Source organism: Passer domesticus, chromosome Z, assembly GCF_036417665.1.
Source record: "Passer domesticus isolate bPasDom1 chromosome Z, bPasDom1.hap1, whole genome shotgun sequence".
Taxonomy (NCBI): domain Eukaryota; kingdom Metazoa; phylum Chordata; class Aves; order Passeriformes; family Passeridae; genus Passer; species Passer domesticus.
This window is the reverse complement of record NC_087512.1, coordinates 52,742,170-52,767,392: the sequence shown is the minus strand read 5'-3', so window position 1 is coordinate 52,767,392 and position 25,223 is coordinate 52,742,170. Positions and strand designations below refer to the sequence as shown.

At 39.0% G+C, this 25,223-nt stretch overlaps 1 protein-coding gene across 2 annotated transcripts in view; it reads right to left on the bottom strand.

Annotated features, from left to right (window-relative positions):
* Nucleotides 1–1,581: 1,581 nt before the first annotated feature.
* The window catches only part of EPB41L4A (erythrocyte membrane protein band 4.1 like 4A), a 126,812-nt gene continuing 103,170 nt past the window's right edge, over nt 1,582–25,223 (bottom strand). Inside the window, exons 16-23 of one of the 2 annotated variants that reach the window (XM_064405583.1) lie at nt 23,311–23,358; nt 19,267–19,344; nt 14,854–14,973; nt 9,436–9,483; nt 8,749–8,817; nt 7,777–7,887; nt 6,673–6,754; nt 1,582–5,606 (exon numbers count right to left, since the gene is read on the bottom strand). In XM_064405583.1, the coding sequence (XP_064261653.1) occupies nt 5,478–5,606; nt 6,673–6,754; nt 7,777–7,887; nt 8,749–8,817; nt 9,436–9,483; nt 14,854–14,973; nt 19,267–19,344; nt 23,311–23,358 (685 nt within the window). In that variant the 3' untranslated portion in view covers nt 1,582–5,477. The remainder of the gene's footprint in view (nt 5,607–6,672; nt 6,755–7,776; nt 7,888–8,748; nt 8,818–9,435; nt 9,484–14,853; nt 14,974–19,266; nt 19,345–23,310; nt 23,359–25,223) is intronic. The other variant, XM_064405584.1, reaches the window with a different exon arrangement.

Genomic DNA, 25,223 nt, shown 5'->3' with positions numbered 1-25,223 from the left:
GGAGTGAGCTGGGATGTGATGACTTAAACCATGGTGTCCTGTAGTATTTGAAGATAGGTTGACTGAGATTTTTATTGTGGTGAGCAAAAGTAGAAATTTTAAAAGTAGAAATTCAGCAAACCTGGCTTTAAAAAGAGTAAGAAAGGTGTTTATTCAACATGGAGAACGGCAAGCTTGGTTTATTATCACCTTGACATCATGTGGTACTTCAGCATAACTTAGAGTGAAAAACTCTTGAGATAATTGAGATTGCTGCTTATTTTTCTAGGAAGACTTAACGTAGTTTATCAGAAGAACAAATGTTTAAATTGTATATCTTGCAATGTGTGATTTTTCAGTACTGAATGTAAGCATGTCAATAATTCTAAGTGTAAGGTTGTTTTTAGTTTGTCAAGAGAGAAGGGGGTTTAGACAAGAGTAATTAATTTTTAGAGGTCCAGCTTGTAATTATGGGATGTACTTGAAAGTTTAGGGTTTTTACTAGGGATTACATTCTCTGAAGATACCATCTGTTCAGGAGTTCTGCTTATGGGCCTTTGTTCTTGAACTGTAAGACCAACAGGAATAGCTTTTTAAAACTTTAAAAAAAAATCTCAAGAGCAACAGCTAGTGACTGATTTGATAATTGGTATCTAACCCCATTGTTAGATACTTGGTTGGTATCAAGCCCAGGGTAAACTTCCTTTCAACTAAAAAAGATATAGAACCCCAAGCTTTAATGTGTACTACAGGTGTTATAGTGGAGTACAACAAGGGAAAAGTGAGGTCCAGGGAGCAATAGGTGTGTGCAAGGGTCACAGATTACTTTAATAATAATGCTGGTAAATGTGAAGTACGATGTTAAACATTAGGACTGCCAATTATTTTGTATGACTGGCTAACTGGATTGCAGCCTTGAAAAAAACATCAGATGTAAGAATCTGCTCAGCAATAAAAACTGAAGAGAAAGGATAAGGTATTCATATTCTGGAACAACCTACTACATGTACTGAAGCCCTGGGTTGCAGGAACTGGGTGGATACCATGTGCTCCTGGGAAGTAGAAAAAGTAAATCTTTTGGAGGTTGAGGGTTTTTTTTTTGCTTTTGCTTCTGCTTTATTAAACTCCTTTATCTTGACCCACAAGGATTTTTTCCATCTAATTCCCTTGCCCATCCTGTCAAGGAGGGGAGTGATAGATCAGCTTGGTGGGCACCTGGTGTCCAGCCAAGGTCAACATACCACAGCTCTTACTCAGGAGAACAAATACAGGAATAAAACCAGACACATTAAGGAGAGAACGTCTGCCACACTGACTCTCTATCTGTGTGTTTGCTTTAACAGCTTACATAGTCTGCTGTTGCTCTCTGGTGATTTTTAGGTGAGAAGGAAACTGGTATAGATGTGCACAGGAAATGCAAACCTTACACTAACAACTTCCAGCTACAAGATAGAATACTTAATCTGGAGAAGCTGTATCCTCAAGTGGATTTTAATTGGTACTACACCTGTTTTTACCAGATGGTGGTGTCAAATGAATCTGTGTTTCTGAAGGCTTTGCTCCTTAGTGTAATGTAAATAAGACACACAGGCAACCATGCAATGCCCTAAAAATTCAAGTTTTACTTGACTTTTAAATAACTTGGACACAAGTATTGACACAGCCATCTATCAAACTCATTTTAAAATAAAGCACACAGTTGCTTCATGAATACCTACTGTACATGGAACAAATGTATCACATTGGTATGTTCATGTATGTTGTCTTCAAACACCTTTCTAGGGAGTTTTGAATTAAACAAATCTTCCCAAAGAAAACATGCTATCTCTTCAGCTCAATATCCACCTGTATAAAAGGAATGAATTTGGCAACTTAAATGGTAATGACTTTGCAACAAACATCATCAATATAATGAGCTTGATTAGAATACAAGTTGCAGAGTTAGTGATACTGGTAAGAGGTCCAGTGTAGAAAACACCAGGTCCAGGCTAGTTCCAAATGAAAGAAACCAGCCAGCTAAGCAAGGGAACCAGTGCAGGATACACAACAGTGCTTTTGTGCTGTGGTTAGCAAGCCCTCTTTATTGTATAAAATACATGTTTTGCAAAAGGTTGTACAAATATGTTGTAATTGTTGCTAATTAGTGAGAGTTCTATAACTTACCAATGCTTAGCTCTTACTTAAGTCTCAGAAGAGGTAAAGGCAGAGGCAAATGTAAATCGTTGGCCTGAGATCAATTCAGGAGAACTAGGATGAGAATGCCTCAAATAGCAATCCTTTGTCCAAGTGAGCACAGGTCTGTATATGGCATTCAACCCCAAGGTAAACTTCCTGACACTGTTATGTATCTCATGTCTTTTGCCTGATTGATCAGGATGTAAAAGTATTTTAGACTGACATCCAGACTCCAAATCTGCAAATGTAACTGCCTCTAGGCAGTGAACACCCCAGGAGAGCTGGGGAAGGGTAGTAACAATGGAGAGGGCAAGGTGTAGCTCAGAGCTACACCTTAGACATGTAGAGCTGGTTTAGGTGTGGAAGTCATAGCTGTGACACAGTGAGTGTTTTCAGTGATTGATCACTTGTGTGTATATCTCACAAAAATACCATAAAAAAGGTGCTTTTCCTCAAATGATTGAGGAAAAGCTTGAAGGGAAAGGAATATCACATATATGAAAGAAATTTGCTTTTCTGTACTATTAGCTGACAGTGATGTCCTTATTGCAAGTTTTGCCTTGTTTTGGCACAACAAAGCATTTGGAAAACATGTAATAGGAGGCATTATATCTTTAGTCTTTTGTATACACAAAACTGAATTGTAGTGGCCCAGGGTAACTGACTTGCTGACCTACATAGTCTCATCAGGGAGATCACTAACTCAAATCTGGGGCTCTCTCCATAAACTTCTCATCTAAATACAATAAAGTTGGCTTGATTATGAAATAACTCTACAGTGACTTGAGAATTTGAACCTTTCACTACTAGACTAGATAGAAGCTATTTTCTGGTGTAGTGCAGTAAGTAAAATACCATGCACTTGGCTGATGTATTTGCTTGGTATTCAGCAATAACAAACAAAAGGCCCACAGGACAAGGAAAGCCCACAGGAAAACATGAGGTTGGATATAAACCCTCTTGATCAATATTTAAAGACTGGCAAGATAGGTACACTATGTACAGATAATTCTTAAATAACAATACAAATCCTCCTGCAGTAGTAGATACATGCTACTTACTTATGCCTGGGTAAGAATACCAAACTAATGGTAATTATTAGAAAGCAGCAAACTATAAGCAAGTGTGTAATGCTCCAAGCTGGAACACCTTCTCAAAGGAACAAGGAGTAGCTTTCATTACTGGCACTAACCAGTTCTTGTATAGTTTGTCATTTTTCAGTTGTCTTCCAAAAGATTGTGATGCCCTCCATTAAGCCATTTTGCTATGGTGGTATTTTTTTTTTCCCTGGGGATTGATCAGGGTTTTTGTTGTGGTTTGGGTTTGGATTTTCTTTTTAGTTTTGGTTTGGGTTTTTTTGTTTCGTTTGGGCTTTTCCTAACTGTTGTTCTTGACAGTATTACACAAGGTCATAAACAGATCCTAAAGGATCACTTTAAATTGGAGCAATGATAATGAAACCATTTAACAAATTTACAAAGCTGAGCAAATACTTTAAGCCAAGCCCAACAATGTCCTAGAATGAAATCCATAGAAAAATTTTAAAAATTCTGAAGAACCTCCATGAAAACTAAATTTTTACCAGAGAGGGGTTCTTGCTCTTTTTTTTTCCCTTAGATTTGTTCACTGAGACTGTAGAAGCAGAGCTATCCCAAGTAAATGACCAAAAAAAGTATTTGTTAAGTGAATCTGCCTTCCCTGCAGTACTTCCCAACCTAGAGACCACTCCATACTGTGATAGGAATATACAAACTATGGCTGCCACCCTGGCTAGTAACATCCACCTGACCACCTCAGATCATGAAACAATGAAGAATCAAAAAATAAAGTGGAAAATACATTGTACAACATTTTGCTTACCAGTTTAGTCAGTTAAAATGTGTATTAGTAATCCCATGCCTCTTGTAAGGTGTAACTATGCTAACTCCAGTTCTCAAGCAGTGTTGCTTTTCTGACAGGGCTGCAATTCCCTGGTGTTGCTTGGACTGAAAGACAGGATCACTGCAAATCTCTGTGGGTTTTGAGGGTTGAGTGTAGAGAGGACAGATGTAGAAAGGCACATGAGCTGCTGCAGCTGTTTGTGACACTGTTTGACAAATTCAGTACTTAGTTCAATGATTACACTTAGCAAAAAATTACTTCCACGACACAAAGACTTTGCTAAGCTCTCTAGCAAGTCAACAACACCTGAAGGTTCATCCATGTGCTGACTGTCAGATATTTGTGAGAAGTGATAGGGCAAAAGAAGAGTCAGTCATCACTTCAGATAGGTATTAGAAGATAACCCACTCAATGTGCAGCATCATTAAAACTTAGTATTCCTACCATGACAATAGAAAAGAAATTATAGTTATCATACCTGAAATACTGCTTTAACAGTAGAAATGGCTCAGAGAAAAGTGTCAGATTATTTTATATGAGATATTAAGACAGATTTTGCTAATCTAGATTAAAAAAAATAAAACAACTATTTTCTAGCTGTTTTAAATACTACTTCACAAGTTTCATTTAACCAGCACTGAAGTGCCTTGTTAAGCAGTCTTTACACAGTGGGTCAATTTATATTCCTCTGTTTCCAGTGCTTTACTACATGTTGGTAAATGTATGGAATGTATCTGTGGTATGGAATGTTCATTTAAATAGTCCCTCTACACAAAAGGACATTCAAAATTTACAGCACTTAAACCTGCCCAAAGCAAGCTGTATCACCTCTGGAATGTACTGCTACAGCATGTTACAGAGTCTATTCTTTTTGAGCTAAAATGAGTTGAGTCAGATTTTGTATCAACAACACAAGCATCTGTTATTGTGCTAGGTGAAAATAGCCCTTGTAAGAGCTATCTGTCCTTATGTCTCAGAACATAAGTTGATCCCCATATAAATTGTGAAGATATTTTCCCCATATCACACCGTATTGCACAATTGACCAAAAATATGACTATTTTACTTATCTTGATCCTGATCATGTCAGTTAAGAGTCACTTCTTGGAACAAGGCTGTTCAGTTACAGAGCAGACCATGAAGCCTGTTTTGCAGCAATTTTTTTGTTGTTGTTCATCTTTTGGAAATGTAACTGCTGATCTCTCAGTTTTGCAAGGACTTTTGGTTTTGGTTGTCTATGAGGCAGCTTGTTCTCAATCAGTCACACCACTAGAATGATGTTGGTGATAAAACTATTGCTTGGTCTTCCCAGCAAGCAGCCTGCACTGCCAGGTGTCCTGAAGGAAAGACCACCCCATCGACTTCACTTCCTTCCCTTGCACGCATAAACAAATCCTCACTTTCCAAAGACCAAAATCCATTCACCATCTTCAATTCATCAGTCAAGTCTCCACCTTGAAGCGTGACACCTGTGCAGTCTTTACAATCTTAGTGTTGGGTTTTCCATCAACATTATTAGTGGATAGCAGAGATGGTTCTTCTATTAGGCTGTCCTTAGATCCATTCTGCCTCTGAAGGGAATAAATTAAACATGTTGTTGAAAAGATACAGCAGAATTTAAACACTGTATTTTGCTAGCTTTCTATGAAAGCCTTAGGCTATGGGTATGGCAATTCACGTATACATATATATACACACATCAGGAATATTAGAGTCTCTACATTTATTTGATCAAACAGAACTGTTTTCCCCTCTTGCGTGCTGCCAGCTGCTGCCCCTTTGTGCTATTGCCTCTTCAGAAAATGCTATGATTAATTATTTGATATTTAGCAAAACACTGCAAGTAAACACTCACAAGGAAATAATGGCCACAGTCTTGAGTGATCCTGGGGCAGAGGGAGAAGAGAGGTGTTTGTATACACTGAACATTTTAACATTAATGGTATGGTAAGTTAGGTGTCTGGAATTCTCCCTTCCATGTTTTGATTCCCCTTTTGTGTGTTTGTACTAAAGACCAGTGAGTGCTTTTGAATAGAATTTGTGTCTCACATTCTGAGCTCAATAAAACTATCAAAACTGAGATGTGGTAGTGTAATGTATGATGAAAGACAGTGATTAAGTTAGATTAACAAAAGGCAAGTTCTGTCCTTTTTGCATGTAAATAGCCTAAAAGATATTCAGTACTTGTTGGGGGGGGGGGGGGGGGGTGTGAAATAAAAGAGAAAGAAAATTAAAGAAGCACTGTTTCAAGCCCAAGCAACAAAACTCTTCTAAAAGAGATTAATAAATGATGTGATTACAACTGCATCACAACCACATTTGCATAATTCAAGAAGTGGTAAAAGTCAGTTTTCCTTCAGTGACAAGCAGAGATCCAACTTAGGAATGCATCAGATTGGGAAAGAGTTCTCCAGCAGCAGAAGCAGGTGTTCACAGGGGCATATGCTAAGAACTACATGTATTTTGAAATACAAGCAAAATCTAAGTAAAATACAAAAGTTCAATTCACACTGCTGCTGAAAAAAAATCTCATCCTTATTTTTCACTGAAAAACAAAGACTATCTTAAATAAAGCACTAGCACCCCACTTCTCCCTCCAATAAAAAGGAAAATTGAAAAGAATGTACAATCACTAACCTGTTGAGTCAGCTGGATGCTGGGAACTTTCCCATCTGAAGATCGTGTCACAGGCAGTGGAGGGACCAGATCAGTTTTGACACTGGAATTACAATATCACAAAATGGATACTGCTTTAATGAGGTAAACTATAACTGTGCAGCTGAGAACAGTGAAACTGACACAGACTGTTCTATAGATCTGAAAGGCCTCTATCACCTGACTTAGGACACCTGAAAGCTGTCATGCTAATCCTTTGTGGGCACCTTCAGGGCACAGCCCATCCCATCCCTGTCTTTTCCTGGTCTTTGGAAGCAGCCCAAATTGATACAACATCATTGACAGAATGGTTTGGTTTGGGAGGGACCACGAAGATCATCCAGTTCCACCTCCTGCTATAGATTTGGACACCTTCCACTATCTCAGGTTGCTCAGGGTTCCCTCAACCTGGTCTTAGGCACTTCTAAGGAGGGGCAGCCACAGCTTCTCTGGGCAACCTCTGCCAGGGCCCAGCCACACTCATGGCAAAGACAAGTCTCGCATGAAATCATCAGTGTGCCACATCTCCTTCAGGGTGCTAGCCAGCTACAACTCACCTTTCTGCTTGTTTCAAAAGCTAGGGAACTGTGTTGTATATTTTTATGGCCTTGTTGCAACCAAGAATGGGGCTGTTGCTTTTCCATTCAGATGTACTCTTCAGCCTTCTAAGAAAGACTGATCCACCAATTGATGAAGAGGGTTGTACTAGAGTTCCCATGAGAAATATTACAGACCTAACACTGATAACATCTTAACTCTGTCAAGGATGAAGTTATCTGGAAAGCAACTCATGGATTCTCATCCCCTAAGCAGCGTTATGACCTACCAGTAAAGACCAATACAGGTTTATTTCAGTCTTTTCAGTTTTCCCCCTTCCAAATGGATCAAGAAAGCCACTGTGACTGAGAACAGACCATAAATGTTTTTGGAATTATTTCATTTATATTTAGCTCTGAAGATCTACTATTCAGGGGGTTGCCTGAACCACCAACAAGCCACATTTGTGCAGCTTCATACCACCATGATCTCTACACAACCTTTGGGCTGCACTAGACTAGTTCAGTGCTAATAACCATGTTCACATACTTCACTTCAGACAGGACAGATCTCTCCCCATCGGAGCACTGGGACCGCCGGTACTGCCTGTAGCTGCGAGGGGAGTGCGAGTGCCGGATGCGGATGGGGTCACCTTGAGTCCTGAGAGAGACAGAATTTACAACAAGGGGGTTGGTAAACCAGATCTTTGGCACAAAACATAAATTCAGCTGCAGACTGAGTGTGTGCTTTGTATTGAAGTGTAACAGATGGCTTCTTCCAGTAGCTGAATTTAAAGGGCTGATGCTTCTTTTTAGAATTCTGCACTTGGAATTCAATGCTTTAAGAGAGCAGAGGTCACAAACTGGCATGCCCATATTTGAGAATGGAACTTTAATAAAGAATACAATAATTTATATGTCCTTAAAATCAGCCTTTTCTGCCAAGTGGTATTTGGAAGTACATTATAATGCAACCCAGGATCCCATTTGTGCCACATTCAGCTGCTTGCACTATGACCTGGAATCCCAAATGGGCAATTATTGCAGTGAAATGGATGTTGGTTCTTAAGGAAATAGCTATGCCCTGGCAGCTGCCCATGACAAGCCAGGGAAGGGGTTGCAAAGATTAAAGAGTGCCTGGGATGATCAGAATATTTAAAACAAACAAGTGTAAGAAAAAAAAATTATTTTCTTGTTTGCATTCTCTTCTTTCTGGTTCTGTAGTTTATAATATAAGAAATTTTCATGGCTAGCCTAGGGAGACATACATACATACAGACAGACAGGTTTATGAGTGTGTGTGAGAGATTAAGATGGGTTTTTTCTTACTTTGAAAAGGAAAAATATTTTCTTTTAAGATTATTAAGTATCCCCACCCAACCCATCCTAGAGAAGTATTTGGAATAGATGTGAGCTTATATATTACGTGTAAACCCATTCCTATTTCAGTAGGACAAAGTTCACAGTAAAGTAAGAAAAGTGGGCTTTTATATTCACCAAAAAAAAGCTGACATAAACTCACTCTACTTTAGTGTATGGAATTTCTTTCAATTGCTCCTCAGATAGTCCAGATGGATCCACAAGCTCCTTCCTATAAAGGATTACGAAAAGTAAAAAGTGTAACAGTAACTGTGAAGTGCAAAAGTTTTTATTATATTGGGCTAAAAAGATTTAGTAAAACAAGCTGTTGTCAGCACTGAACCTATCTTCACGCCAAAATAAGACACCTATTTTGAAATAAGTGTAACTTCACCTTGATTGCTTCAACTGCATGTCTCATCCTGTTCCACCTTCTTCTCACCTCCCTGCAAATCTGATCTTGTTGCATCACAATATCATGAGTATTATGTGTACTAAACAGTGAATACGTTTTGAAATTACTTAATATCTTCCCAAGGGGTAATGGGGTGTCATGCTAAAAGTGTTGATATTGACATTTTGGAAGCCACATAGGAATAAATCCCTAAAATTATGTATTGTTCTTTAATAATTCATTTACATACAATGATCTTTATTCCATGCACTCAGTGACCTGCAGTCTTTATTCCATGCACTCAGTGACCTGCAGTATCTTCTACACACAGGAGGTCATCAACATATACATAATTCACTGAAACGAAATCACTGTAGTGCGACAGTGGAGGGGATTTGAATAACTACATTCCAGGCAAACCAAGCATCTCTCAAACCCTACAAGGACCATACTTACTGAATATGTTTCCACAGTTCTTCTTTAGCTTGTACATCTGGGCTTCTCCTATAAATATCAACAAAGACAACAAAGGCTCAGCTGTGAAAACCATCATCTGAGATGTTGCTGTTCAAATAACTTTTAACAGTACAGACCCTGCACAGAAATCATGATAAATGTAATCCACCAGTGACTTCAATTCTAAGGTTTGTTATCTCATAAAATTCATTAAACTTCTTTGCTTTATTTCAACTGAAAAGTCATTTCTTGAATGACAGGCTCTCAATCACAATTCCAGTTTCACCAGCCTTCAGCAAGAGTGTACATAAAATATAAACAACAGCAGAATTCCCCAAGCCAAATCACTGCCCAGTTGCTGCCAACACTTATCCCTCCAAGGACAACATACTTTGGAATAACACTTCTGAAAAAGGCCCTCAGAAATGTCCTGTGGCCCACAGAGCCCTTGGTGGGCAGAAGGAGGCACAGGCCACAGATCAGTAATTCCAGCCATTCCCAGTGGACACCAGTAAAGACCTGTAGCTCCACAGCAATCACAGCGCAGCCTTTCTCTTTCTGATCATCTCCAAAAAAGGTTTCTGCTCAATTTATGTATTTTTGGTGTCCAATTAAAAAAACAACAACAACAACAACAAAAAACAAACAAACAAACAAACAAAACAAACAAACAAAAAACCCACCAAAAAAAACAAACAAACAAACAAAAACAAACAAAAAACCCACCAAAAAAACCCAAACAAACAAAAAAAACCAAACAAACAAAAAAAAAAAAAAAAAACCACCAACAAACTAATCAAACCAGCAGCTATGCCTACTTATGCACCTAAATATTTTAGCAAATATTCAATTCACACACAAAAGAACTTACCAAAAATGGTAATCTCCCTGTTGCAGACATAGAGATGGAGCAAAGAAAGCCTGAGGGGCAGGTTTTGCATTTTGTACTAAATCACAGAATAGATGTTTCCAACTTTATTTTTACTTTTCTTTTGCTTCTCTATTGCAAGGTAAGTGCAAAAGCACCACTGTTATTTAAGCTGCACCTGGAATTCACCCAAACCCATTCAGAGCAATAGATTAACTACATTTGCATGGAGAGATCAGATAACTCTTTTCCTTGTCATTATATAAGTTCAGTGTCAACAGCCAAACTGTTCCACACTATCTCAGATGTATGGGGTGCAACTTTTAGACACATGCAGCACAAATAAATATGGTCAACGTTTCTCTCAAATACTCTTACACCATCAGGTCATACAGCCTGACCTTTTTCTCTTAGACAAAAAGGACTAACATATTCAAATCCAAATTTAGATGCAGATCAAGGACGACAGCAGAGATCTGCATTTTTGCACCTCTAAATGGGCTCTCACCATTTCCATGTTTGGCTTATTTCCAGACTTCAGCCTAGGAATAATGTTCAGAGACATCTATATCGCAGTAAACACTATACAGCTGATGTAAAGGCAGAATATTTTGGGATGGTAATGTTTATATTTTGTAGGAACAGAAGTACTAGGAGATACTACTTGACTGGTTTATAAATACCAGAGAAAGACCAAAGGGTGAAAAGCAACGTAGCATTTGTGTTTCCCTAATAAGGCTAAAATTAATTAATCCATAACCACCTCAGTCTCCAAGATTTTCCAGACAAGATGATTCCCATCCTTGACAAACTGCTGTCCATTACAGCTCCTCAGATTCTCATGATGGCAACAGCCACAGCATGGGTGGTTTACAGTCCATTTGTTGTTTGTGTTCAGAGCTTTTTAAAGATTTTTGTGTTTCTGTTTATTATAATGCATTTAGTTTTCTCTGATTTTCACTTCTATCTGTGCCTCCTGCTTTCTGTGACCAGCTCCAGGTATTTTTCTCTGCAAACTCTGCAATTTTCCCCTCTTTGCATCCCTGCAACTACAGTAATAATAAAGACTTTGCTGTACAATACCAATCTAACAGTGTGGCATCCCATGGAGGAAAAAAAAAAAAAAGAAAAAAGGGCTAATTACAATACTCCTAATACTCCTTCACCCTTCTTGCATTTACTTCTCTTTATTGCATCTGTCCATGCTGCTTTTAACTCCCTGATGCAGTAAATTCAGTGGCATTTAACAGCATTTATCACCCCTCAGTTTTGAACTGATTTCTGCCCCCAAGTAGCTTCCTGCTCACAAAATAGTAGCTGCAAACCCTGCAGTCACCCTGGGGGTGGAAAGATAGGCATCCTCTTCTGAGGCTGAATAATCAGACAGTGGGGGATGTGAAAGCTCCCTGGAAAATGCCAGCTTCTCCAGGGAGGCTTTGTCATGATTACAAGCCCTAGTTTGCCCGAGGAAGCAAAGCCCCAAGGTTGCTCCCTAACCCAGGACCCGCACAAAGCAGGGTATTGTACACACCACTGACCCATTCGATCAGCTCGTGGCTTTTACTTATTCATGGAAATACAGCAGTTCAGGACCTGGCCTTAAGTCTCAAGTGTCACAAAGCATAGTGTGAAGCCTCACCCACAGTACGAAATACTTGTGGGGCAGCATGGAAAGAGAGTGGTTAAATAAGAATACATCTTAATTTCTTCACTTTCTAGGAACTATGCTTCCTGCTTTCTGTGACCAGCTCCAGGTTTTTGCTCTGTGATCTCTGCCATTTTCCCTCTTTCCATCCCTGCAGTTACACTAATAATGAAGACGTTGCTGTAAAATACCAATTTAGCAGTATGGTATACCATGGAAGAAAAAAAAAAGAAAAAAGGGCTAAATACAATGATTCCTCAGACCAAACTTGTCTTAGACTTCACATCCTGCAACTAGTTATTTTCCATCTGTTTAAGAAGTGTTTCCATACTGAGATAACCTTACAGCATTTATTCAGGTTAGCTCCCCACCAAAGAATATAAAGAAATATGATACAGATAAAGTAACTTAATTAAGGCATTTTCTTTCCAAAGGCCTTTCCCCCTTCCTTTGAAAGCAGAACGACAGAAAGCTTACGAAAAGAAAAGTGAAATATAAGATGAAATGTAGGTATTGCATATACTGCATGGGACATTCATGTTTGTATGGTTCTTGAGAGCCCACAACAAAGCAATTCTTCTGTTAAATCTTTAAAGCCAGATCACAATCCCTCTTTTACTCTGTTTTCATCTTTTTATTGTGAACTTTTTAGAGCTCACTGTTTTGATATATTGGGACTCAGGCTGTCCTATCTCAGTATCTGAATCAATACCTTCTGGACAATTTGCATGCTAATCAGTTTCTCTAATGCACAAGAAACCTAAAGGGACTTCCCAGTAGGCAATGAATCTCAGAGTTTTTTTGTTTATTTTTTATTTTGTTTGCACAAGCTGGAACAGCCTACACATTAATAAGGTCTACATTATTTTTTGTGCCTGCATCTGCACCCTTATTAATATTTCCGTTTGAGTCACAAATGGTAAATTTAAATAGCCATGGAGTTTTATGGCTATTCTTCTTAATTAGAAAAAGCCCTTTGGCTACACAGATGTTTTACATGAACTCTTGAAAATAAACCCTGTGGAACTAGAACTGGGAGCTCTCTGCCTTTGCTTATTCCTTGAGGAGAAAGAAAGGTCAAATTCCTGTCAAATACTTCTATTCCCAAGACCAAGGAGACACCACCTTGCCACCACAAATTATTAATATTACTTATTATCAAGGAAATTAAATGCACAGTGCCAGGCACAGTAACAAACATTTCAGACACTACTTCACATATCCAAAAGGAAGCTCCATTTACAAATGCAATAATGGACTTACTGTGAAAGAATTACCTGTTATACTAAATTTAAGGGTTTGTATCAATGTTTGAATGGGCAAGTTGAAATCACCATTTGACAACATTTAAAACCAAAACAACCATAACCTATGGAATTCTGTTTCCTTTTTTTCCGAACTGTATCCAGTCAAGTAAACAAACAGCTGAACCAAACTAAATTAAATACATTATCTTATAATGTATTATATGTTAACAGTTAAATGCCTTTTACTAATTTATTTTCAAAAAGTAGTTTGGGCTTATTTCATTGTGTGTTTGTTTTAACTGGTGAACATGATAAAAAGAAGAAACTCGTGAATAACTAAAAGAATAGCAAATGGAAATGAGAAGCCTTCCAAAATCTTCAGGACTTCCTCATTTCTTTGCTTCCTCTAGGACCTTTGCTTTCTAAGTTAGACGCTTAACATCTATGTGTTTTTGCTAAAAGTAGTTTAAATGAAATATATCTCAGAATGTCACTGTGCTGGAAAATCAAAGCCATTTCATAATTTAAGTTAACCACAAGAGGGAACCCGTGCTGTCCGAACAATGATATTTCCCTGGCCTGTGGGGAAAAAAAAAAGTTGGCTACAAATTTAACATACATAACCATTATTAACCAAGTACATTTCCTAGTTTACAGCACTTACTGTCTATAATAAAACAAACTAAAATCAAATTTAATCAACTGTATTTGCTGGATTCCATACAAGTAAGCTTTATGTAATATGTCATTGTACAATTACACCTAATAACACAAGGGAGGGACTTTTGCACAGCTGAAAGCGAACAAGTCTGTACAAAGCCTGTTAAAGAAAAAATTCCAATATTTGGATCTTTAAAGGTAAATTCTGTTCCTCATAAAGAAATAAAACTCTGCACTATAAAACTGGAGACAGCAATGAGTTCTAGCAACATGGGCAGCTGAAAATAGAACTCAAGTGGATTTTAATGCTGAAAGCTTCAATGCTGACTATGATTTCAGTGATACCAGTGTGTCTATGCCCCAAAACCAGGCCATTTTAGAAGAAAAACGTAAATGAAAGGAAACCAACATTTTTATTAGCTTGAGAAAATTAATTTCAAAAGCTGATAACTTCACCATGTCAGAACAGGCTGTAAGCAGTGGAAATCCTGACAATGGGATGCAATATACCACTGACCGCTGCTTGTCAGGGATAATTTGACGTGGAAACATAAGCAGCCACTTTCATCTGGAACACCACTGCAGATATTATGTGGTTAAACAGGTGTGCATGTATTCCATAAAAATCTTTGCAGCTATCAAATAAAATCTCAATGCTTCCACAGATGTGCTGCCCAGAAAAGAGGAATCACTGTACTCATTACAGAACTAATGTTCAATGAGCCACAGAGCCATCCTGGACTTCTTCCCAGGTGATGGACAGAGTTTCTCAGCACCTTGTTACAAAGCCCTCTCTGCATTATTTGTGCCCTAAAATTCAAATCACTAAACAAAGGCAATTTGATCACAAAGACAAATCTGCTAATGTGGGAGTATGCCACGTGAAAATCTCTGCTCCAGCAGCTGAGGGCCACGGCCACACTGGAGATATTCCTCCTGCTCTTTAACACGATTCAACAGCCTAAATTTACACATCAAAGGATGCAAGGGTTACATACGATCGAGATCTGTGCCTGGATCGCCGGTAGTTTGGGTCTGCCTGGGTTTTCCCCTTCTGCCGCCGCAGCACAGCTTCCCACTGAGGAGCCGAGTCAACCATATCATTCTCCTGCCGCAATCTGTGAAAGAGGTACCAAGACTTTAGTCTGAGGGCAGGATGCTCTGAGAAGCAATGGGGCATTTCCAGCCCCACTCCCCAAAAAATCCAACTCCTACAATGCTGTACTTAACCTTTCTAAATCTTGCTAAATGTTAACTAATGCTCCCAACTGCATTAAAGTGTAAAAACTATATTAAAGAAAACTCGCTGATTTCTTATTTAGAAACAGCATGAGCCAAAAATGTAACAATCCATGCCTTTAAGAACAGACACACAACTTGCATTCTTCTTCCCAGTCCAAGCCAAACATCTGGAATTTTTTCCCTGTTTGCATATTCCCCTCTACCTCATCTGCACGAAATGGGAGACACACATCATGCTACATCTACTACTACAACTTTCACATGCACTTTACTTCAGTATGCACCTTCCTAGGATCCAAGGAAAACCCACTCGGTGAGTCCCCACTCAGAAGAATCATCCTTTCATCCTAACTTGCAACAAAGCTCAGGATGCATGCAGATCTCCATGGCACTTCTTCCCCACCATCCCCTGAGGGTTTGGTCCCTGTCATGGCTTGTGTAGATCTCAATTACATGCTAGGCCTTTTATTCCTTCTCTTTTTTTAAGCTGGTTTGTTTAAAATAAATTATTCATTAATGGAATGCATTACTGATTGAGCCAAATATCAAAATCCTGTCAACTCAGCACATTTGTTAGAAGGCTGCAGTAGTTCCACAATGCCACAGCCCTCCAGGCAGCAGCGCTTGACCAAAGTTCCACAGATGCTTCGCACAGTTTTGAGGTTGCACATATCACTGCTGGGATGAAGTGCTAAGGTGGTGGAGCAAATGGATATGCTTGGTCACAACAGTGATTTTAAAATTCAGCAGGGATTTCAAAACATCCCTGGAAAATATCTCCCAAGTGTGGATTGTCTGATCAGATGGCATGACTGGGATACTGCAGAAACCAGAGGGGAAAACTGACAGGTACAACAAACAAAGAAGCCAACAGAGATAAAAGGATTACACTGGAGACCTAGGCAATGCAAAGTATTTTGTTGTTGCTTTTCACTTCAGATGTACTTTTTCTCTTTGAGTTTTGAATTGTATCAGGCTAAACCAGCTACACAGGCTTCTGCTTTTCCTTTAATCAGATCTTCTCTCACATGCATAATGAATTTTGAGCTCAATCCCCATCTACTGTAAACAGACACAACCCTACCAAATGGTATGAAGCATCTGGAGAAGACTGCAACCTCAGGTTTTGATTTCTAAGCAAATCTTTTAAAATCTGTAATCTGCTGACAGGTATTAACATAAACTTCTATCTAAGGATTTAGTAGAAAGACACACACACAGCAACAAGTAATGAATTGTGATTTTCATCCCAAATAATCCAATTTGTGCAAACAGCAATCATCCCATATGGTATAGACACCACCAACTGCCTCCCACACACAGCAGTCACTTCCACAAAAATACTGAAAATCTAAATATATAAAGTTAGCATTGCAGCTATTAAAACAAGTAGTATCAGCAAAATCAGAGTACTGTTGCACCACAGCAGAACTTACTAGATAGAGACATGAAGAACATACATTTTGCAGTTGCAAAGAAAGGTAATATGCTCACATTTATCAAGGTAAAAGATGACCAAGGTACCACAATCTCTACATTATTTGAATGCATTGTTCAAATTCTAATAATTTTGGGGCAAATTTTTTAGGGTTTTAGTGACAGAAGTGACCAAAAACATGCTGAAAGAAATTTAGTTCAAATCCTAAATTTGTGTTTAAAGGTACTTTTGAATAAAAACTGTTGCCCTTGTACTGAAAGCCCATTACAGTTTTCCTTTCAAACTTTTCACTGAGCACTGGCACAGGCTACCCAGAGATGTGGTGGCATCTCCATCCTTGGAGATACTGAAAAGCTATGTGGGAGTGATCCTGGGCTGCCAGATCTTGGTGGCCCTGCTGGAGTAGTGGTTGGACCAGGTGGCACTCAGAGGTCCCTGCCAGTTTCAACCATTCAGTCATTCTCTGATTCTAATCAGATGCATCTTCTAAGTGTAGCCAGGAAGGAAAGTATGTTTCAGTACACACTGTCTGCTCCTTTAATCTATTTTTATCTACATAATAAATGTTGACCGCAGGATTGAAAACGCAAATGCATTTCTTCTGTGATTGAAATATGCTCATCACAGGTTCTTTTTCACTTTCATATGAACATCTGCTTATGAGAAAATATTTATATAATGGAGTGAAACCTCAAAGGCTGAGATCAGGTAAAAAAATTTTCCCCAAGGTTTTTCTAGTTTTCTACCTTCAGAAGCTCTCATCCACATTTCTGGTTTTCTCTGATAATTTGTTTTCTTCTGGCTAATAGTTCACAATGATCTCTTGTCATGTGAGCAATATATTCTACTCTACTGTGACCAGAAGCAGACTTCTTCGGTTAATGTGAATAGTCACTATTTTTTTTCAATAAAATTAAACACTTTTGTTTCTGGTTGTGTCAGGGACCTGATCATGCAACAGCAGAAATTTGGCTAACAGCAGTTGCAAGTCTCATTATAATGTCCTATTTAACCCTGGCTGGCTCATCTCTGAAAACAGGAGAGCTACTCAGTGCCTCTGACCTTCCAGCTTATGTTCCTGCTATGGCTGCTAACAAAATGCAGAAATTCATTATAACTGGTTGCTTTCCTGCACCTGCTCACAAGGAACACGTCTCAGACTTCCAGCTCATTTGTTTAATCTAACACTGATAATGATTTTTTTTCCTGGTCAGATTTCAAGTGATCACCTAAGATCAAGAGATGCTGAAACATTAACATCTTCATTGTATCTTCCATTTCTGAAAACGTGAAAAGCTTAGAAACAACCAAAAAAAATTTTTTTTTGCTTTCTATTTTTAATTTTTTTTTTCCATGAAGTGAGGAAGTGTAGGTAAAGGCCCTTTCATTCTTCAAAAAATGACGAGCAGTACTTAATCCTTCTTACAATTCAGTCTTTATATTACGAGGAGTTCTTAAAAACATTCCTGTGGTCAGTCTCTAATTTCTTTCACTTGCTTGTGGAGCTCCCTGCAAAAGGAGTTTTACAAGAGGAAAAAAATCTGGCAAGAGTGTTCTGGGAGAAAGGGATACAAAATACCATTTACTGCTGATCACTGAAACTACACTGACTGCATGTCATTTAAACTTCAGCTGGAAAACAAACCTTCCATGCACACTAGGTTATTGTTAGCCAAGTACCCTACAAGACTGTGCTCTAATTTAGGTAAGCTTCAAAGAAATCTCATGTCTCAGATGTGCTTCATGCCATCCCATGTGAGTGTCACAATGATTTTTTAACATTTCTCTAACTACTGCAAGTCATGCTGAAAATGTAATTATACTGCATACTCCTGCTGCACTATCTAGCATGCAATTATTTCTGAGATCTGGAAATCATTTATCACTAAATATAAGACATAAAGAAATTATGGCAGCTCATGCAGACAGTAATTTAGAAACTTTGCCTTTGAGCAGTTCCTCTTTTGTCTAGTAACATTTCTTTTGCACTGTGTTTATGCAATATGAGGAAATTCTATGTGCTTTTAAAATGTATATTTTCAGAAATACCTCCAGGATGTTGTGATATCCAGTGCAACATAAAATACACAGCTTTGAAGGGAATTTATAGGAAATCAGTAATTACACCATCTTTTTCATATCAGCAACAAGAAAAATAGAATATATAATACAGGGCTTGTTAGCATCACCTGATATGAACTATTGCTATCCTAAAACTTGATGCTGTACACCTTTTGGGTTCGGCCCACACCTGACATTTTGGAAAACAGAATCTTTATACAATTAGGTACATGAATTTAAAAACAGCATTGAGATTCATATCCACTAAAAATATTTTTTACTTCTCAACAGCTTATTTTCTGCTTGAAAAAATCTGCACTTGAATTTGTGAGGCAAAGTATATGCTGAGAATATCATTATCAAGATATTATTCACGTTATTTGCATTTATACTGCATGTCTTTTGTAAATGTGTCCTGTACTTGATCTTGTGGTTCATTACTGAGCTCTTCTCAAGGAACAGGAGAGCAGGCATTCATTGCATACAACTATAATGAGGTATTCTGGCAATTATCACACTTCTTATTCAGAAAAGGGTCTTAAGCTGCCTCAGGAGGACTCTATACACATAAAATATGTTAGATCCCTTCTGACTAGGTTTATCTGAGAAAAGTCCATCTCCATTTGTATGTTTCATATCTTCCTGTCTAAAATATTTAATGTATTGTCACCTGTTTCTCTTCTTCCGATGCTCTCTGTTGGAATTTTCAGATTCACTGCCACTGCTGGTGTTACAACGGGACCGTGACCTGGAGAAGAGAAAAGCAGCAAAGGACATATTTATCTACTAAGACCAAAATTATTGCAGTGCTAAATGAGGAAAGAACAACACTGTAAAGACATTAGTCAGAAAATCAGAATTAAAAGACTCTGGTGTGCTTGTCTACACCTGCAAGTAATATTATCTTTTTCTTATTAATTGATTGGGAAGAACTGCTTCAAAAGTAGTGCACCCAGAGTGTAGTATGAGGTGAGTGCTATTTTCATTTTGAATAATTTCACTCTTTCATTTATTTTTTTAAATGTGTATTATTTTGTGATTCAGCATTCTTTTTGTGAATGCTACATCAATTTGTTTCTTGGAAGCATGAAATGTTTCATCTCTAACCTGTATGGCTCTTTTCTTCTTGCAAATTCTGGTACACCCAGCAGAAACTATACAGAATTCTGGGTTTGCAGGCAAAACAAAATACTCACAGATCTATATATTCTATTCCCCTCAGCTCCCATCCTGTAAGTTCCTAAGCCCTCAGTCTATGGAGTATGTTCTCCTCTCTATCGTAAATTAGAAAATCATTAGTTCAAATGTCTCCCACTCAAACAAAAATGTGTTAGAAGAACAGGACAGCTAAAGTCTAGAAAAATCAGCTTGTCTGAAGGGAATGTTAGGCAGCATGGAAGAAACACCAGTAGCACTAGGATTCTGCTGCTCTTTATGGAAAAAAGAAGGCTGCATTACCTCCAGGCAAACTCCTCTCTACTACCTGAGACCCTTAAATCTGTGACTGCATTTTGGAGCACACAAGCCAGCTGTCAGGGCTTTGGTCCTAGAATCCAGGACTCTGCCACTCTACCACTGGCTAAAACTGGAACTCTCATCAAAATCTGTTTTGGATCATTTGTTCTTCAGTGTGAGGGTGGCTTGGGAATGGTCGGATTTGATGATCTGAAAAAGGTCCTTCCCAACCTGAATATTTCTGTGATTCCATGAAAGCCCCCAAAGACAGATGTGTTTCTCCGATACACTGACAGCCCATCTGATTAATGAGGAAAGCTGACTGATATTAACAGGAGCTGGTCTACGCAGATTTAGGCTGTCTGGAGTTGGAATCAGTGATGGTTTTGCTTCAACGGAAAACAGAATCTTTCTTCTGAGGTCTCTGGCCATGAAATAGGAGCTATAAGGGGATAACTCCTGATGATGCTGGTAGAGATACATATTTTCTTATGCCTCACGGCTTTTTTTTTGCTCTGTGATAGCTGACATTTCTAAGAGGACAGATTTGTTAAACTACACCTCAAACAAGCCAAGGAGGGAAAGGAGTTCCTTAGGAGTAAGTAACAGGTAAGGGGAAGCATTTAATGACAAGGTAGGAAGTTCCTGACTAGCACCTGCCCACTGCAAGTTGTAAGGGTTCAGGAAGAAGAGTCCAAACAGGATGAGAGATTGTTCCCAAGGAGCACCACAGATGCAGCATGGAGCTGTTCTATCTGGCCAGGAACACCTGACCAAAGGACTAGAGGACTAGGACTAAATAACCAAGACACTGTTACAGACGTCATTCTGACATTCATGAGAGCCTCGTGAAATTCTCATGAAATTCTCCATAATACCAGGGAATTATAATTGCCTCCAACAAATTGCTGAGCCTTTAAATCCCGTGGTCTATGGCATCTGTTCTCGCCTCTCTTCTAAGTTAGGAGATATCAGCTCAAATAGCTCCCATTCAAACAAATATGTCTTAGAATAATAGGACAGCTAAAGCCTAGGAAAATCAGTTCAACGCAGCTCGCCTGAAGGGAATAAATCTGGCAAAGTGAAATTTCCCACAGAGAAGGAGCTTCTCCCTGTTGGAAAAGATACTAAGGGTTTTTTGTTTGCTTGTTTGTTTTTTGTTTTTTTGGTTTTTTAAATTTTATTTTATAGCTTTAGTGAGGTTTGTTTGCCTCTGCCCTGGAGGAAGAGAATTGATGTTTTTTTCAGGACATTGTTCCACCAGGGAAGGTCTGATGAATTTACCATCTAAACAGTCTGGGAGTAGCACAGAAGAAAGACAAAAGACAACGACCGTTAGTGACCATCAACTCTAAACAGCAACCCTGGCATGGTTGGAGACACCTGGTCTGGGAAAGGAAAGATAGGAATGAGGACCATATTAGCATTGGAGGCAAACAAATTCATATCCAATAGAAAACCAGATACTGAGAACTACATAACTCGGAGCCAATGAACATTGAACCAATGAATCTCTATGGGTTTTCACTGTATAAAGTCAGTGAAAAATCCGGTAAAGTGTATGTGTGGAATTATTTCTTCTGCACATCCAGGCCACACCCATGAGGATGAAATTATTTCTGTTGCACATACTGGTCAGAACAACATCCTAGCCAGAATGAAGTAATGCCTTGATTCTCTAATACTAATACTCTAATTCTCTAATGCTAAAACTGTAGTTCCCACAGTTTCAGTGACATCCCAATCCCCAAACTTCATGTTCATAATTTAAAGCCAGGGTATCCATGCTGCCAGCTAAAAACACACTTTTCTGGGTGAAGTTCAAAGCGGGAATAAAAAATATGTGTGTTAATACAGAAAACTGTAACCCCAAAGGAAGAAGGAAGATTAAAAGATGGTGTCAAAAAGAGTCACCCAAGCACAATGGAAGAGTGAAGAGCAATAACTGCTCTAGAATGACAGCAGACCTTACACAGCCAGAAGTATACCTTTCCCCTGGCCAGTCTTATCAGATATTCAATAAATATACCACTAATATCGACATCAATAAGTCATTTGAACAATACTGGTTTTTCACACTTCCAGCCAGAAAGAAGTCAATCAGTTTACAAGAGACACAACAAATACTGCCAAGGAGAGGGCCTGGAGGGCTGAGGAAAGCTCACATTCTGGTTAAAATGAGAGGAGAATAGCCAAACTGTGAGGAAGTGGAGAAGGTCTTTTGCCATGTGCAATAACAAACATGTGGTAAGAGGTCCCTTCTGAGCACTGAGGCTTTCCACCTGAGATGCTTAACTAAATCTTCCCAGTTTTATGTGCTGGACATCTATCACAGGACTACCACTGGCAGCTTGTAATGTTAGCATACTTCAAAAAAATATTGTGTTATCTTATAGTAAGTACAAAGTACATGAGCACTTTCTCTGGCTTCCTGTGATTGTCCCGAGATGTTTGTATCTCTGCCAGAGCTCCTTTCCTGTGCTTCTGCAGTGATTCAGATCCTGGGAGTGCCTCCTCGCCTTCCCAAGCTCCAGGGCCTCTGACATTGAAATGTATTCCATTGTCTCCTTATTCCAGCAGCCCAAGCAGGAGCACAGGAGGAGCATTAAACAGAGTCATGACAAGCAGATGTGGCAAAAATCTGTCAAAAGCTGAGGTTGTTGAAGATCACACCCAAATTCACACCTGCATTTTATTTGAAATGTGATAACTAGTCAAGTCTGAAATGGAAGATGGGGGCAGGGAGGAGAAGCTTAAGAAAAATTTGACAAAAAATGTACAAGACAGCAAAAAGACTGTCAGGTGTTACATATGTCTTTGCACTTACCTCTGGCAGGACAATTCATCTCAGATGATAGCACTGAGATGAATTGTCCTGCCAGACACAGTGTCCTGCAAACACTTGTTTGCAAAACAGATTAATTAAAAGTGGGTAGAGAGGTTGGAGAAGTAAAAACAAATCTGCAGATCCAAAATCCAAAAGCTAAAGGTTCTGGAACTGACTTTCAAGTTGCCAATAAACCCTTAGGTAATTTTCACAAGCTGCTTCTAACATGGAGTAGTAACAATGTGCTGCAAGACTCTGCTGTGATGAGGCTATGCCACAGAGCATTTTAGGAAAATATAAGAAAAAATAAAACAAACCTTTTATACATTCAGGAAGATGAGGGAAAAGGAAGGAAAGAAAGGAATGCAGTGAACCAAAATATTACTAGTACCTTCACTTTCATTTCATAGCTGCTATAGATCACATATTTACCTTCTCCTTTGCTTTAAATCTGAATCTTCACCACTGTTTTGATTTTTCCTGTGACAATAAGGAAGTTTTAATGAAGTGTCATAGAGTTACTTAATACAAATACACAAAACTACCCATAAAAAAACCCAAAGCGTTTTAGTTTTTTAATGGATTTTTCTTTTTCCAGTACGACGTCAGGTAGAGAAAATAGGGCACGTGCTTGTTTTAAACCCTTCAGGACACCTTTACAATAAGCTTTGAAAGCATGGTTCCATTCAAGCTCTCACTGCAAACCCCTGACTTGCAAAATTAAGCAGAGCATGCTGCCTTTTAGAGTATCCTACTGTTTCCAACATAGAAGAGGCTGGTGGTTTCTTCTTAACTCCAGTAAAGGATGAATTAACAGCACAGCTATTATTATTATTACCAGGTTGAAAAATAATAAAACCAAGACTCAGGAAGGCATAATTAAGTTAAAATCTACCTACTATTGTCAGTCTTCATAGTCTCACACATGAGATAAGACTTTTAAAAACATCTTGTTCATGTGGTAGCTCAAGAGAAAACTTGCTATTGGCATGACCATCTGTCCACTGACTAGATCAGCCCAATGCAAATTTCCTGCTGCACAGTGCACTTTTATTTCTTGATATGAGAGAGCTTTGCACTGTACATCTCTACTCTTTTGTTTTTACAAAACCAAAAGAGCCCTTCTGACAACTAAGATGCACCAGAAAACCTGTGCTGGTTTTGTCTGCAGTAGAGTTAGTTTTCTTCACACTGGCAGGCATGGGGCTGTGTTTTGGGGTTGTGCTGAACACAGGGTTGATAATATAGATAAGCTTTTGTTATTGCTGAGCAGCGACTGCACAGAGCCAAGGCCACACTGGGGAAGAGGCTGGGGGTATGTGGGATGCTGGGAGGGGACACAGTCAGGACAGGTGACCCCAGCTGACCAAAGGGATATTCCAGACCATGTGACATCAGGCTCAGTGTATAAAGCGGGGGAAGGAGGGGATGTTTGGGCTGGTGATGTTTGTCCTCTCAAGTCACCCTTGTGTGATGGGCTGTGCTCTGCTGGAAATGGCTGCACACCTGCTCGACAATGGGAAGCAGGAAATTCATTCCTTGCTTTGCTTTGCTTGGGTGCGTGGCTTTTGCTGTGTTTCTAACTGACAAGGTTCCTCTCTCCTACCCTTCTGATTCTCTCCCTGATGCTGCTGGCAGGGGAGTGAGTGAGGGGCTGCCTGGCTGGCTGAGGTTAAAATGTGACAAAATCAATTCAGGAAACACATTGCTGTTAGCATCTACAAGGGCTCTATCCAACAGAGCAAATAAACATAACTCCATTGCCTGAGAGTTACACTGATTTATTTGACGCCACTAAGCATGCACTATGGGTGAGTTTCTTCTCTCCTGTCCCAGACAGCTAATGGCAGATAAAAGGTCTGAAACAGTTCAGAAACCTGACAAGGATAAAAGCTCCACATCAAATTGGATTTCCTCATCAATATAGCTGCATTGTCAGAAACCCCTTTGCCAGCTCTGGCTTTGAAGGCCAAACAAGGTACTCATTTCAGAGCTGTCAGAAAGAGATGTAACTCTCAGGTGCTGGCTCCTAAAGCAGTTCAAAAAGACTGCAATGAATATGGCACAGTATATGTGTTTGTTTATACTTCATAACAGATCACAGCACCAGGCAGGGTGCCCCAGTGATGAAAGCAGCTTCTCAGCAGGACAAATCATCCAAGGAAACACACGGTCTCTCAATACTCTATTGCTTCAGCACTGTCCCTGTAATTTGCTTTTTTGACATGGTCAAGGACACACAGCACAGAATCTCCACCCAGTTTATTTCAATTCAGCTTGTACCAATTGAAATTGTCACCAGTTTTTGCTGGCATCCTATTCCCAAGTGGTTCATATACAGGACT